The sequence below is a fragment of the Cydia amplana genome, chromosome 16, assembly GCF_948474715.1.
Source record: "Cydia amplana chromosome 16, ilCydAmpl1.1, whole genome shotgun sequence".
Classification (NCBI taxonomy): Eukaryota; Metazoa; Arthropoda; class Insecta; order Lepidoptera; family Tortricidae; genus Cydia; species Cydia amplana.
Genome location: NC_086084.1, coordinates 16527642 through 16542889, shown reverse-complemented (window position 1 = coordinate 16542889; position 15248 = coordinate 16527642). Strand labels below are relative to the sequence as shown.

The 15248-nt window shown below is 45.1% G+C and overlaps 2 protein-coding genes across 2 annotated transcripts in view; one reads left to right on the top strand and one right to left on the bottom strand.

Moving 5' to 3' along the window:
- Positions 1-2734, bottom strand: LOC134655313 (delta(24)-sterol reductase-like). The gene is made up of 5 exons (XM_063510764.1): positions 2643-2734; positions 2115-2299; positions 1761-1871; positions 1378-1534; positions 1-1157 (listed from the first exon to the last, which is right to left on the bottom strand). Exons 1-5 carry the CDS (start codon positions 2674-2676, stop codon positions 1-3), a joined length of 1644 nt encoding a protein of 547 aa, XP_063366834.1. The 5' UTR covers positions 2677-2734.
- LOC134655122 (cleavage and polyadenylation specificity factor 73) overlaps positions 1-14093 on the top strand; it is a 39288-nt gene extending 25195 nt beyond the window's left edge. Inside the window, exons 9-17 of the mRNA XM_063510582.1 lie at positions 4583-4712; positions 5090-5265; positions 5672-5812; positions 6689-6797; positions 7714-7805; positions 8172-8264; positions 10138-10263; positions 10840-10962; positions 13982-14093. Coding sequence (XP_063366652.1) covers positions 4583-4712; positions 5090-5265; positions 5672-5812; positions 6689-6797; positions 7714-7805; positions 8172-8264; positions 10138-10263; positions 10840-10962; positions 13982-14089 — 1098 coding nt within the window. The 3' untranslated portion in view covers positions 14090-14093. The remainder of the gene's footprint in view (positions 1-4582; positions 4713-5089; positions 5266-5671; positions 5813-6688; positions 6798-7713; positions 7806-8171; positions 8265-10137; positions 10264-10839; positions 10963-13981) is intronic.
- The last annotated feature ends 1155 nt before the right edge of the window (positions 14094-15248 follow it).

Here is a 15248-nt window from a genome sequence, read left to right as displayed (position 1 = left end):
TCATTTCGATTTCTCTTCCCCAATGGCATTCTCGCCGCCAATAGCAAACACATCCAACTCCGGCCTCACCTTATCGTACAAATGCGGGAAGGCACCTTCCGCCCCATACTGTTTCCTCACTCTTTCATACAGCGTCAAATCGAACATCTCCCCAAACTCTTCCCGCCTCATAAATATATCCGCGTACAAGAACGAAAAACCACCGACATCTCTAGTAAACTTCTCCATCTTCCGCATCGCATCTACAGGGTTGTACGTCTTCTTGTCTTTCACCTTCCCGGGCACCCCGTATACTCCCAAATCGTTATACATCGCGTAGTTAGTACCGGGTACCATATATTTAGGGTCAGGTCTCTTTAATTGTCCAGAAGACGGCCCGTGATCTATAACTTTACATGGATACACCAGTAATGGATACTTGTCAAAAAGCTCAGTCGCTATTTCCACCTGTTTTTCCAATTCCTTAATAGGGAGCACAATATCTTGGAACACTTGCTTAGTAAAAGTATATTCACGTACTCCAGGGGTGGTTGTGAATTTCAAAAACGCTGGTTTAGGCGGTAACAGCCAACCAAATAGTGTTCTGAACAGAAAATGATTACCGAATGAAAGCATATCTTCGACCACCCAGAATATCGCTCTGTTATGCCTTAGCAAGTAGTCTCTCAACGGAATCAGTTCTTCCGATTCACCTTTCTTCAAAAAGCTTTGAACGTGCATGTAAAACCAGGGTTTATACCATCTCGAGCACTCATTGACAGGTATCTTCGGGTCGTAGTCCGCGTACTCTCCCGCCATGATTACGGCCTCGTTTTTGCTAAAGATCGTGCCTTCGATATAATCTGGGAATTCCTTTGGTTTTTCTTCATATGCTCCTGATAATTCCCTCATCATGTTACAGTAATTCTCTTGTCCTTTAACTGGGATGTATTTGATCTTTATATAAGGTTTTATTTTGACGATTCTCAGTGTCAAAGCGACTAGGAAGCCTAAGCTTCCGTGCGACCATGGTAATGCTTGGTATAGTTCCTTATGTTCGTGTGGCGTGGCCGTTACCAGGGAACCGTCAGCGACCACCACCTCGTAGCTGGCGATGGTCTCGTGGTACAGGCCCGCTTTGTGCGAGTGCGTTGACATGCCAGTACCGAACGCCAGACCTAAGGAGACAGATACAGTTAAGCATTATAAACCTTGTGGCTCGCAGGGGCGATAATATCCGTAAGGCAGCAGGGATTGGAGGTAGAGAGCTAAAGATCCACCTCATTAGCGTGCCAATGGAAGACGCCCATCAACCTATGATTAGTTACTACTAATCATAGGCTGATGGGCGGCTGATTCAGGCTGGTGATGAATAGTTGACCACTATTATCAACTCACCTCCCAGCGTGGCATCATCTAGTTCGATGGTGACCGCCAATGAGTAGCCTCTGGGGATGAGGAACTTGGTGATGTCTCCGATGGTGACCATCGGTTCCACGCGGACCGTCATGTTGGCTTCATCCAGCTCTAAGATGTCGTATAGGGGAACAGGGACCTGTTGGCGAAAAAAATTATTAGACTTATGTAGACAACTTTAAAGCCTCGCTTCGAATCGGTCAAAATCAACAAAGGCTTTCAGCTATCATTAATCTTCTTCTTCGGAGTTTGATTTAAATAACTACTAACATAATGGTGAAAAACGAGAAGTTAGATACGTGTCCAACCCACGTGTTACTCTGTGAAGTAGTCCCTTTACGTGAACCTTCTCCAATATCACTCACCCGATGGTGCAGATGTTTTTGGAAGAATGTAGTGGACAACGACAGCCAGTTAGGACGCGCTGTGCACAGCAGGCGTCGGTTGTCTTTGTCCAGGTTATTCCACGCCTGCACCTGAAGCAGATTTATGTACATTACTGAATGGCCCATCGTTGCGGAATTGAGCAAAGATGAGCTGGGATTAGTAGACTGTAGAATGAGAGCTTAATTTGTGCTTTTCAATTCGATTGTGACTATTATGAGAATAATAAACATTCTAGCGAATGATACTCTTAAGTGGCTTTTACAACGATAACACGGGTGCTCAAGACTGATCTTGAATCTCTCAAAAATATTGACAATTTGATCAGTACCAACCTGTCGCTGTATCTCGCGGACCCTCTCGTCATGGCTGCCGGTGCTGAAGCGACGCGCAGCCGCTCGCACTTTCAAGAACAGACTGAACAGGAAGCTGGCTGGCAGGCAGAAGACAAGGACAACCAGTTCTCTGTGCTCTTCTAGCCAGCCGATGATGCGGGCTTTCCACGACGAGGGCAGCATGGCTGCCGAAGAAAGGATTACATTGGAACATGAAGCGAGATGCCCACCGATATATATTACTTAAGCTAAATTTTTTGCATATTGGCTAAAGCGTTTCACTGGTTTCACACGTGAAAAGTACTGTTGTTAGAAATTTAGGTTTTATGTTACCCATAATTTTAAACAGTTTTTTTGAAATTTGTTTTCATCTCTCAACATGTGACAATAATCGACTTTCAGATATGAATTAAAAAAAAAAGATATTGTCGTTACTGGTATGTAGTCCGACTAACACTTAAAATGCGCGTTTAGAACACTTCCTTCCTACAAATATGTGTATCACTCTAGTATCACTAAATTACAAACCGTAAATAAACATAACAGTGCATGATATCAACATGTTTATAAATTATGAAATTGTCCCTTATATTCAGACCTCTCACAATCGCTTCGTATTTGAGACTGACTAACAAACCAAGAAGAGATTATTTTGATAATTATGCCTATCATGAACACCTGTGTTATGGTAATCTATTTACTTCAAATCCTTATATGATTATCGTAGTTGATAGCTAAGAATCCGTGTCTAGACTTGAGGACATGAGGAGTAGATATAAACAATTACATGTCCATAAAAAAGACATACCATTTTAACAAAAACAAAACACTACAATACTTTTAAGTTTAAAGTAAATATTACTACAATTTGACTCTTAGTTGTATTTAATTTTACCACATATCTACTCAATGCAATAACAATAACCTAAAATAGCGAGCGTCTACCTTATACATATATAACCCTGAGCACGACCAATTCATTGAATAATATTCGACGGACTGGCGTATTTGCGCGCGAGTTATGCAATTTTAATCTCTATTCAAGTATTCACCGTTGATAAGGACTATCACACGTGTAGCACAAAAGTTGGATATCAAAGCGATAGTGTGTTGCCAGGCGATGCTTTTGTATATTTGGGCGATAAACACTAGTAGAGTTTTGCAATGATTTGGGCAATTGTGTTTTTTAGGGTTCCGTACCCAAAGGGTAAAAAACGGGACCCTATTACTAAGACTTCGCTCTCCGTCCGTCCGTCTGTCACCAGGCTGTATCTCATGAACCGCGATAGCTAGACAGTTGAAATTTTCACAAATGCCGCTATAACAACAAATACTAAATATAAAATAAAATAAATATTTAAGGGGGACTCCCATACAACAAACACGATTTTTTTGCTCTATTTTTTGTTGATGGTGCGGAACCCTCTGTGCGTGAGTCCGACTCGCACTTGGCCGGTTTTCTTCACATGGAACGAATCATAAGACATTGGAATGTATTAAATTGTTTCAGGACAATACCTCTACATCGTGGGCTAAATATGCATAATGGAAGGATAGCAAAAGTATAGAAAAGATATACATATTATACAAAAAAGATATATTATATCTTTATTATCCTTTTGTTCTAATTTTCCTTCACAGATTTTAATGGTCTATTCATTCTTATTCGGAATAAAGTATGAAACTTGGCGTGCGTGAAGCTTAAGTAGGTTCCAAATGAATATAGAAGTGCAAACATCTCGTAAGGTGGTTATTTTCCTGTAATACATGTATTGTACTCGTAATTTTATGATTTATGCAGCAATCTACCTATACATACCGTGGGTGGATAGAGCTACAAAGCCTACAAATCACAACTAATACAACCCTTTATTTTGTTGGTACCTATATATGTATATTTATATTCTGCCTATTCACAAAATAATGTGCTACATGCTGGGGTTGGCAGTTTGACGACTTCTATGCGAAGGAGTTGCGGTCAGACATTCGTGGCTCCTCAACGGATGGAGCAACGTTCTTTCAGTTTTTTTTAATCGAAAATGTTGCCTGTCGGGATGATTCTTAGACAGGTTCCGAAGGATTTTACTGGGAGTAGTGGGAGTTTTAAATTTTTAATATTAAGATAAGATAAGATGAGATAAAAGATAGTTTATTCAAGTAGGCATAATTACAATGCGCTTATGAACGTCAAATAAAGCTAGGTAGACCGGCTCCAACCCTACACCTCTGCCCCGAGAAGATTTAAATCCCCCCTCAATTGGAGGAGGGTATCCCATTATGTGACCGGCAAGAAACTCGGCAGGACACATCTTTTCAAAAATAATTACATCTTATAATTAACATGCATTACGAGAAAATAAGGAAAAAAAATACAATTTAAATCACTATAGAATTCATGCAATTATACACATAAGGTGTAATAGAAATTTGATTTAGATTAAAAATGGTACCTAAATTGTTGGTTGCAGGGCATCGACCACTTCGAGGACATCGGGCCGTGCGTGATATTGGCGTCGCCGGGCATGATGCAGTCCGGGCTGTCGCGGGAACTGTTCGAGACCTGGTGCACCGACCCCAAGAATGGAGTCATCATCGCCGGTAACTTTTTTTTAGAAATTAGCTATATCTCGGCTGGATTATGAATTGTCAGCCTTGTGTTACTAGACGGTCTCGCGTTGCTCGGCCTTTTATACTTCACTTGGCATAGTTTTCTAATTCTTGTTACCCTTCCTGTGTTGTTCTTGGTTCCTGTGTTCTATGTATTGTGTTAATATTTGTTACTTAGATTTTTAATGTTGTACGAATAGTACGAAATTCCATTAAAGGGACCTTGTGACTCGCCGCGCTCAAAACTTCATCTTTTCTAAACAATGTCAATTATATTACCACGTATGTTTAAAAAAGCTTAATGTCGCGTGTTTTATCATGTCATTTATAAGTAAATATGTATTAGTAATATTTGTCCATACTTACAGGTTACTGTGTCGAAGGCACACTGGCCAAGACCATCCTCTCGGAGCCGGAAGAAGTAACATCCATGTCCGGCCAGAAGCTCCCACTGCGGATGTCGGTCGACTACATCTCCTTCTCCGCCCACACCGACTATCAGCAGACCTCAGAATTTATCAACATACTGAAACCACCACATGTCGTAAGTAACTCGGCCAAACCAGATAAGTTAAACCATCTTCGAGCTGGAGGGTGTAATCTCCAGGGCCGGGGCAACTGCTGCTGCTACTCGTGGCCATTGTCTACATCTATTTTTTTCACACATATTGTCTACTAGGTAGGCGAACATCAAAGTTCATTTACATATTCGAGCATATTATTTTTTGATGTTTTCTTTCTACATTCCTATGTATATTTCGGTCCCTCAATTTCTATATTTATTTTATCAGTATTATTCTTTGTTCTTTATTTTATTTGGTTGTGAGTTACAATTTGGTGCCGTGACCAGGATTTAATATGACTCTTATTTTTTAGTAAAACTATTAATATTATAGTACATTCTATTTTCTTATTAAATATAAGACCATTAACGGATTTAACTTGTCCAGGTACTAGTCCATGGCGAGCAAAACGAGATGTCGCGTCTAAAGGCCGCTCTACAGCGAGAGCATCGCGGCGCGCTCCATGTACACACGCCGCGCAACACACAGCAGCTATCGCTCACGTTCAGAGGGGACAAGACTGCCAAGGTAGTGTACGATTGTCATCACACACTGCAGAGATGCTAGTCATGGGAAGCGTTTTACTAGACTCAAAAGGATTTGAACCTTGCAGGTTCGATTAAAACCTGAAGCAATTAGTATATAAAAAAATATGTAATATTTTCGTATACTTTATTTTGTTTTACTACATAGTAAATAACAAAATAAAATACATAGAAACGTTCCGGTCTGGCATGGGAATGGTTTCCACTCCATTTCCATTAATAAAACTAGTTTGAATTAATTTCAGCGTTATGTGATGATAACACACAAGCATTTAACGTATTATTAGTCACTCGCGTCGCGTGATAGTTTTGAATTTAGCTTAATGTTAGTACGACTCACGACAGTTAAAATGAGATAATGTTTAACGCATATGTAAACCAGGGATGTTGCGGATGCAGATTTTTTGACATCCGCGGATGCGGATGCGGATATTTAAAGGCTCACATCCGCGGATGCGGATGTCAAAATTAGGTACTTAAAAAACGTCAAATATTCCATTTTTAGTATTTTTTTAATAAAAAAACTAAACGTTTAGTATTTGAGCAAGAAAATAGGTGCGTTATATTTAATAAACAGTAACTTGGCCGACTTTTCTGGATCTAGACGATTTCGTTATAGGTAATGACGAAATTACCTAGCACTTACGCCGCCGCTAAGACGTTCCTGTACCGACTTGTTCGACATCCGCATCCGCATAAGCTCCGCATCGATTTTATGCGGATGCGGATGTTGAAAATAACGCGGATGTTCCGCGGTTGCGGATGCGGATGCGGATGTTCGCAACATCCCTGGTTAGTACGACTCACGACAGTTAAAATGAGATAATGTTGAACGTATATGTAAACATATAATCCACAGGTGATGGGGTCCCTCGCAGTGGACCCCCCGGAGGAGGGGAAACAGCTGCAGGGCATTCTGGTCAAGCGGAACTTCAACTACCACATCCTGGCGCCGCAGGACCTCAACAGTAACTATTAACCATTTGCTTTTCTTTCAACGTTTATTCTATTTAAAGAAACGTCAGATGCTGCTCCGTTGGTGAAGACGACGAAAAATTTTAATATTTTTTTTTCTTGTTTAATATTTGTAGTTATTTCTTTCGGATTGTGAAATAATCGGGAATTAAATTATAATAATTGACCGCAGCGTAGCGAAGTAGTTTTGACTCGGGCATTTTGCTTTTGTATGTCCGGATGTTCTCCTCTACAGGTCGCAATTCTTAACCGATTTTCGTGAAATTTTGTGACCGAATTCTATGACTAAATAAATTTTTTTTGTCGATCCGGTTTTTGGAAATTTTTCAAAATGGCGGAGTCGTGATAGCTCCCGCCTAAACAAATAGTCGTATCGGTATCATAAGAGTTTTTTCTTTTTGAGATATGCTTATAGATTAAATGGCCAAAAATTCAGAAAATTTGTATCGCTGGTTTTGGCGGTATTTAGATATTTAGTTTTTACTTGAGAATGAGTAGCTAAATTTCGTCAGCTTTAGTAAGAACTATAATGGCGTATTTTGCAAACGTTCGCTTTTTTTGTTTGCATCGGGAGGTCCCTGGTTCAATCCCCAGTAATTGTATACTGCTACATAACTTATTGTATTTTTTTTAATACTTAAATTTCGTATAGTTGTTTTTTATTTTATTTTGAAAAAATGAAAAATTTCGTATTTTTTATTTATCAAGCGCGGGTTAAGCGTATTCGTTTAATTTTTGTTTGTAGCTTTACGTAGTTTTTAATTTTTTGTTTATATTACATGCACTATACCTATATTTTAATAAATATTTTTGCCATACATTTATTCAGTTTTAAGCTCTGCTCGCGAGGTCTACAGCTCACAGAGCCACTAGTCGACACCGCATGTATTTACTCGTATACATTTTCAGAATACACGGAGCTGACGCAATCCGAAGTGTCCCAGCGACAGTCCATCCACTACGCCGGCTCGCTGGCGCTGCTGCGGCACGTGGTCGTGCAGGTAGCCGTTCATCTTTATAATATGGGACTTGTCCTGAAATAAATGTTATTCATTCATTCATTCATTGCATGCTTTCACGGCTGTTACGTCACATAAATTGTTCCACAGTGGGTTCTGTCAGGGCATAGAAAATTAAATACTAAAATCTATTGAGAAAAAGATACCTACCTAGTTAAACAATGAACACACACAATAATAAACACGGCGGTTGGTAGTTGAAACTTCTCGTTATGGAGCGAAACACGTCGAGAAATTTGCGACCATTTATTTCAAATATTTTACCTATTTTACATGACCCACATTCTTAAATAGCTATATCTGTGTTTCACGGAAGTTTTGTTATTAAATCCACACCTATTTGTGCAGGTAGCCGGCAACGTGGACTTCTTGACGGAGACCAAGTGGCGGCTGTACCAGTGCGTCGAGCTCACCGTCGACAACGGCATGATCACACTAGAGGTACGTCCCCACAGACTGTAGCGGCACGTGTCGTGCACGTAGCCGGCAACGTGCACTTCTTGACGGAGACCAAGTGGCGGCTGTACCAGTGCGTCGAGCTCACCGTCGACAACGGCATGATCACACTAGAGGTACGTCCCCACAGACTGTAGCGGCACGTGTCGTGCACGTAGCCGGCAACGTGCACTTCTTGACGGAGACCAAGTGGCGGCTGTACCAGTGCGTCGAGCTCACCGTCGACAACGGCATGATCACACTAGAGGTACGTCCCCACAGACTGTAGCGGCACGTGTCGTGCACGTAGCCGGCAACGTGCACTTCTTGACGGAGACCAAGTGGCGGCTGTACCAGTGCGTCGAGCTCACCGTCGACAACGGCATGATCACACTAGAGGTACGTCCCCACAGACTGTAGCGGCACGTGTCGTGCACGTAGCCGGCAACGTGCACTTCTTGACGGAGACCAAGTGGCGGCTGTACCAGTGCGTCGAGCTCACCGTCGACAACGGCATGATCACACTAGAGGTACGTCCCCACAGACTGTAGCGGCACGTGTCGTGCACGTAGCCGGCAACGTGCACTTCTTGACGGAGACCAAGTGGCGGCTGTACCAGTGCGTCGAGCTCACCGTCGACAACGGCATGATCACACTAGAGGTACGTCCCCACAGACTGTAGCGGCACGTGTCGTGCACGTAGCCGGCAACGTGCACTTCTTGACGGAGACCAAGTGGCGGCTGTACCAGTGCGTCGAGCTCACCGTCGACAACGGCATGATCACACTAGAGGTACGTCCCCACAGACTGTAGACTGGAGGTATAACACCATAGACTACCCACAGATAACTTTTAAACTATACCGTGCATGAGCAATGTTGCGTTCAATCTTTAGGTTAATGGTGCAAGAAAATAAAATATTCAGACGTAGGAAATAAATTTACTACACTTTGTGACTTATATAACTTGAGTATTCACTATATCAATGTTTGGGATACACTGTTTCTGAAACACTATGCAGATGTTTATAGAAACAATGTTTCAGCTCGCACAGTGTGGACGGTCTGAGATACAATGAACTTGGCGATAAACAATAGTGTTTACTGTTTCTGTGTTTCAGAAACCAGAGGATTTCTGTTTCTGAAACCGTGTTTCTAAACAAAATGTTTATAGTGAATTCGTGGCTTAGGTTAAGTCGCAATTAGCGATGTGACGAGTCCACTTTTTTTCAATTCGAATCATTCGAATTGATTCGGCCGCTGATTCGAATTCAAAATCGAGTTGACTCGACTCGACGATTCGCGTGGTTCGCGACAAGGTCACAGGCCCAGGCGCGGACCGAGTTGAGACGGCGAGTTACGCGGCAGTTGTTGTAAAAAGAACCTTCAGGGCACGGAATTAAGGTTTATTTTTGAATGGCCATACTAGCAGTGAACTCGAGTTGGGATCCTTGGGATGGCGAATCAAACGGCAGTTGTTGTAAAAAGAACCTTCGGGTCACGGAATTAAGGTTTATTTTTGAATGGTCATAGTACCAACTCGAGTTGAGACGGCGAATCGAGCAGCAGTTGTTGTAAAAAGAGCCTTCGGGCTACGGTATTAAGGTTTATTTTTGAATGGCCTTAGTAGCAGTGTGATAGCGTTGACTCGGCTCGGCGAGTTGGTGAATGGGCAATTCATTCGCCGAGTTAGCTAGTGGTCGAGTTGATTCGAATTGCTAATAGTCTTGATTCGAATTAACTCATCTGTAGGCTGAATCAGATAACTCGACTCGCCCATCGCTAGTCGCAATAATCCTTATCAATAATTTGAAAAATGTCATACTAGACCTTTCAAAAATAGTTTTGTTGATTACCATATCTGTTTTGTTGTTGGTCAGTGGCAAGCGTCGCCCGTGTCGGACATGTACGCAGACGCGCTGGTGGCGGCCATCTTGGCCGCCTCCTCCCTCCCCACCCCGAGGGCGTTGCCCCTCGCGCCCAAGCTGGATCGCATGCACTTCAAGGTGAGCCGTGTGCCGCTACACAATAAGGTTCAAATTACAGTGCGGACGTGTACCTACAGTCGAGTGTAAAAATATGGGTGTAAACATCTTACTCAAAAATATGTCCCATAGTTCTTAATTCGCAGAGCTATGGGACATATATTTGTGATGTGCACCCATATTTTTACACTTGACTGTACGCAGATGGCGGCGGCCATCATGTCAGCCTCTTCATTTCGCCCACATCGCATGTGCAGTCAGCAGAATATTACCCGCCAAAGATACCTTTTACGCTGGTCCCTAAATGTATGTATGACTTGTACAGTATTGTTCTATGTTCAATTCAGATGTGCCAAGAAATCTGATGTTTCCAGGTACATATCAACTGCTTTATTTAATTTCTATTCTTTCTTGTCCGATTGCATTGCAGCTAAGGATGGTATTCCATCTATAATTATTTTTTGTCCAACGTGTACTGCGTCTTACATTTTTCTTAATGAGAGAGTGACACGCAATGACATCGAACAGGTGGAATACCACCATTCGCCAATAATAGTATCGGCTGTCATATAAACCGCGTTCGTGTATCATGTGCAGGAGTGCGTGATCGAGATGCTGCAGGAGATGTTCGGCGAGAACTCCGTGCCCAAGATGTTCAAGGGGGACAAGCTGCACGTGGACGTGGCAGGCAAGCGGGCCGACATCGACCTAGCACACATGGTGAGTGCGTGAGCGAGGTGCTGCAGGAGATGCTCGGCGAGAACTCCGTGCCCAAGATGTTCAAGGGGGACAAGCTGCACGTGGACGTGGCAGGCAAGCGGGCCGACATCGACCTAGCACACATGGTGAGTGCGTGAGCGAGGTGCTGCAGGAGATGCTCGGCGAGAACTCCGTGCCCAAGATGTTCAAGGGGGACAAGCTGCACGTGGACGTGGCAGGCAAGCGGGCCGACATCGACCTAGCACACATGGTGAGTGCGTGAGCGAGGTGCTGCAGGAGATGTTCGGCGAGACTCCGTGCCCGAGATGTTCAAGGGGGACAAGCTGCACGTGGACGTGGCCGGGAAGCGGGCCGACATCGACCTAGCACACATGGTGAGTGCGTGAGCGAGGTGCTGCAGGAGATGTTCGGCGAGACTCCGTGCCCGAGATGTTCAAGGGGGACAAGCTGCACGTGGACGTGGCCGGGAAGCGGGCCGACATCGACCTAGCACACATGGTGAGTGCGTGAGCGAGGTGCTGCAGGAGATGTTCGGCGAGACTCCGTGCCCGAGATGTTCAAGGGGGACAAGCTGCACGTGGACGTGGCCGGGAAGCGGGCCGACATCGACCTAGCACACATGGTGAGTGCGTGAGCGAGGTGCTGCAGGAGATGTTCGGCGAGACTCCGTGCCCGAGATGTTCAAGGGGGACAAGCTGCACGTGGACGTGGCCGGGAAGCGGGCCGACATCGACCTAGCACACATGGTGAGTGCGTGAGCGAGATGCTGCAGGAGATGCTCGGCGAGAACTCCGTGCCCAAGATGTTCAAGGGGGACAAGCTGCACGTGGACGTGGCCGGGAAGCGGGCCGACATCGACCTAGCACACATGGTGAGTGCGTGAGCGAGATGCTGCAGGAGATGCTCGGCGAGAACTCCGTGCCCAAGATGTTCAAGGGGGACAAGCTGCACGTGGACGTGGCCGGGAAGCGGGCCGACATCGACCTAGCACACATGGTGAGTGCGTGAGCGAGATGCTGCAGGAGATGCTCGGCGAGAACTCCGTGCCCAAGATGTTCAAGGGGGACAAGCTGCACGTGGACGTGGCCGGGAAGCGGGCCGACATCGACCTAGCACACATGGTGAGTGCGTGAGCGAGATGCTGCAGGAGATGCTCGGCGAGAACTCCGTGCCCAAGATGTTCAAGGAGGACAAGCTGCACGTGGACGTGGCCGGGAAGCGGGCCGACATCGACCTAGCACACATGGTGAGTGCGTGAGCGAGGTGCTGCAGGAGATGCTCGGCGAGAACTCCGTGCCCGAGATGTTCAAGGGGGACAAGCTGCACGTGGACGTGGCCGGGAAGCGGGCCGACATCGACCTAGCACACATGGTGAGTGCGTGAGCGAGGTGCTGCAGGAGATGCTCGGCGAGAACTCCGTGCCCGAGATGTTCAAGGGGGACAAGCTGCACGTGGACGTGGCCGGGAAGCGGGCCGACATCGACCTAGCACACATGGTGAGTGCGTGAGCGAGGTGCTGCAGGAGATGCTCGGCGAGAACTCCGTGCCCGAGATGTTCAAGGGGGACAAGCTGCACGTGGACGTGGCCGGGAAGCGGGCCGACATCGACCTAGCACACATGGTGAGTGCGTGAGCGAGGTGCTGCAGGAGATGCTCGGCGAGAACTCCGTGCCCGAGATGTTCAAGGGGGACAAGCTGCACGTGGACGTGGCCGGGAAGCGGGCCGACATCGACCTAGCACACATGGTGAGTGCGTGAGCGAGGTGCTGCAGGAGATGCTCGGCGAGAACTCCGTGCCCGAGATGTTCAAGGGGGACAAGCTGCACGTGGACGTGGCCGGGAAGCGGGCCGACATCGACCTAGCACACATGGTGAGTGCGTGAGCGAGGTGCTGCAGGAGATGCTCGGCGAGAACTCCGTGCCCGAGATGTTCAAGGGGGACAAGCTGCACGTGGGGGAGCGTTCAAGTATTACGTAACGCAATTTTTGGACATTTTTGACCCTCTCCCCCATGTAACGCGCCGTAACGTTTTTCTGTACCCCCCCTCCCCCTAGTAAAACGTTACGTAACGTACGTTGTGAAGGTAAAAAAAATTCAAGTGGTCATTCCATTTGAAATTTTGAGAAAAAAACGTTTTTAAAAGTGCGTGAGAGAATCTCTCTACGCGACCGTTCTGAAGGGTTAAAAACCAATGTTACGTAACGCATCGTAACGTTATACAAGATTCGTTACGTAATACTTGAACGCTCCCGGGACATGGCCGGCCAGCGCGCTGACATTGACCTAGCACACATAGTGAGTTCAGTCTTTAATCGTCAATTAGTTAAATATAATCGGACGTGTACTTCCGTAAAGTTTCTACATTCTTTGGCATACGTGTGCGTGTTGATATTGATCGTGAACAAGTATATATACAGGATGGCCAACTTAGAGGTATACAACTTTTTTTTGCCGCCATTTTATTTTGGCGGTAAATATGACAGTTATTGCATGAAAATTAGTTTGTGTAGATACGGCAAATTTATTATGGAGCGTTTTACGACGGAACAACGTGTTTTAATCATTAAAAACAATAGAAACATTAAAAATAACGTTTCCCGGTCGATTAATTTCGAGAAACGGTGACATTGACTGGCCCCCAAGATCGCCTGATTTAACAGCTCCTGACTTTTTTCTGTGGGGCTATCTAAAGGGACGTGTCTATGCTAATAGGCCAACGAACCTTTAGCAATTAAAACAAAATATTCGAAACACTGTCGCTGATATAACGCCAGAAATGTGTGAAAAAGTGATGAAAAACGCAATGAAAAGGGTTCGCATCTGCCATGCTGCTAGAGGTGGACATTTGTCTGACATTATTTTCCATGTGTAATTGCTGACCCTACATATTATATTTAACGAGGAATACTTAATATTTTTTATGTTTTATAGAATAAAATTTCAAAAATAAAGTGTATACCTCTTATTTGGCCACCCTGTATAATAGATCCTCTTCATACGGGTGTTGGTGTGATGCAGGAGGTGGCGTGTCCGGACGAGAACATCGAGCGCTGCGTGCAGGCGGCCGTCAGCAAGCTGTACGCCGCGCTCGCGCCCGCGCGCCCGCCGCCGCCGCCCAGGGTGTGAGCGGGACGCCCCGCCGTGACGGAGCGGGAGGTCACACACACGCACACCCGGCCGCCGAGGACCGAAGCCACAACAGATACAGTACAGAAGTCAATCACATGTATGTACTTCACTTTTCATACCTACGCTCGGCGGTCGCTCTAGGGTTGTCGACTATGATTTATGCACAAAAAACTATTGTGGTAGTGGCACTCGTATCTAGTAGGGGCCGGGGCGGGGTGCTTACCTATACCTACCTAACTTTTCTGTTTAACGTTAAAACGAACCATCGAAATACAAGCAGATACCTAGTTACCTTTCTGAAACCACTGGTAGCTTAAAAAACGACAATTCACCGTTTAATGTTGAATTTAAACAACCGTCCACTGAACAGTTATAATAACTTTTTTTTAGTTTCTCCATTATTGCACAAAAAAGTTCACAGACGCGTGTCTCAAGCGGTTGACACTCGCGCTCGCACTGGTCCCAACCGGTCCGAGATATCGTGTCCGTGAGCAGTGTCTATGTGTGCGTTGCTCGAGCGCACTTTGTATGTAAATTGATTTCTGTACTGTATCTGTTTTGTGCCGAAGCGTTTAATCGCAACCGGCCTGACACCGCGCTCGTGCCCCCGCTCCCGCCGCCTGCCCGGAGTGTACTCCCCGTGTGCAGTATACAGTATACAGTGTAGTGTGCAGTATACAGTGTGCAGTGTACAGCGTGCAGTATACAGTGTACAGTGTGCATTTTACAGTGTGCAGTATACAGTGTGCAGGACACAGGAGAGGGGGCGGCCGAGGCGCCCGGCGCGCCACCGAGGTCCCCATAATTATAATCATGTGTCCTGCGACCGATACGATCAAACGACCATACTTACTACATAAAATTAAATTCATGCACATGGTTTTACTTTCGGAGCCTATGTCGAAAATTTAAAGGGCCATAATTATGTACTGTAAAACATTGTACATACGATACATGTGCGAATAGGTAATTCGTATCTCGTGTCGATTTAAAACACTCCCTTCGGTCATGTTTTAATTTTTCACCATTCGATCGTTGCGAATTTCCTAACACTTGTATCACCTTTGCATTCAAAAACAAATAAAAATATTGTGCATACCTACATCTAATACGTAGTAAAAATTAACTGTATTATTGTCAATATATTGTTTTAACT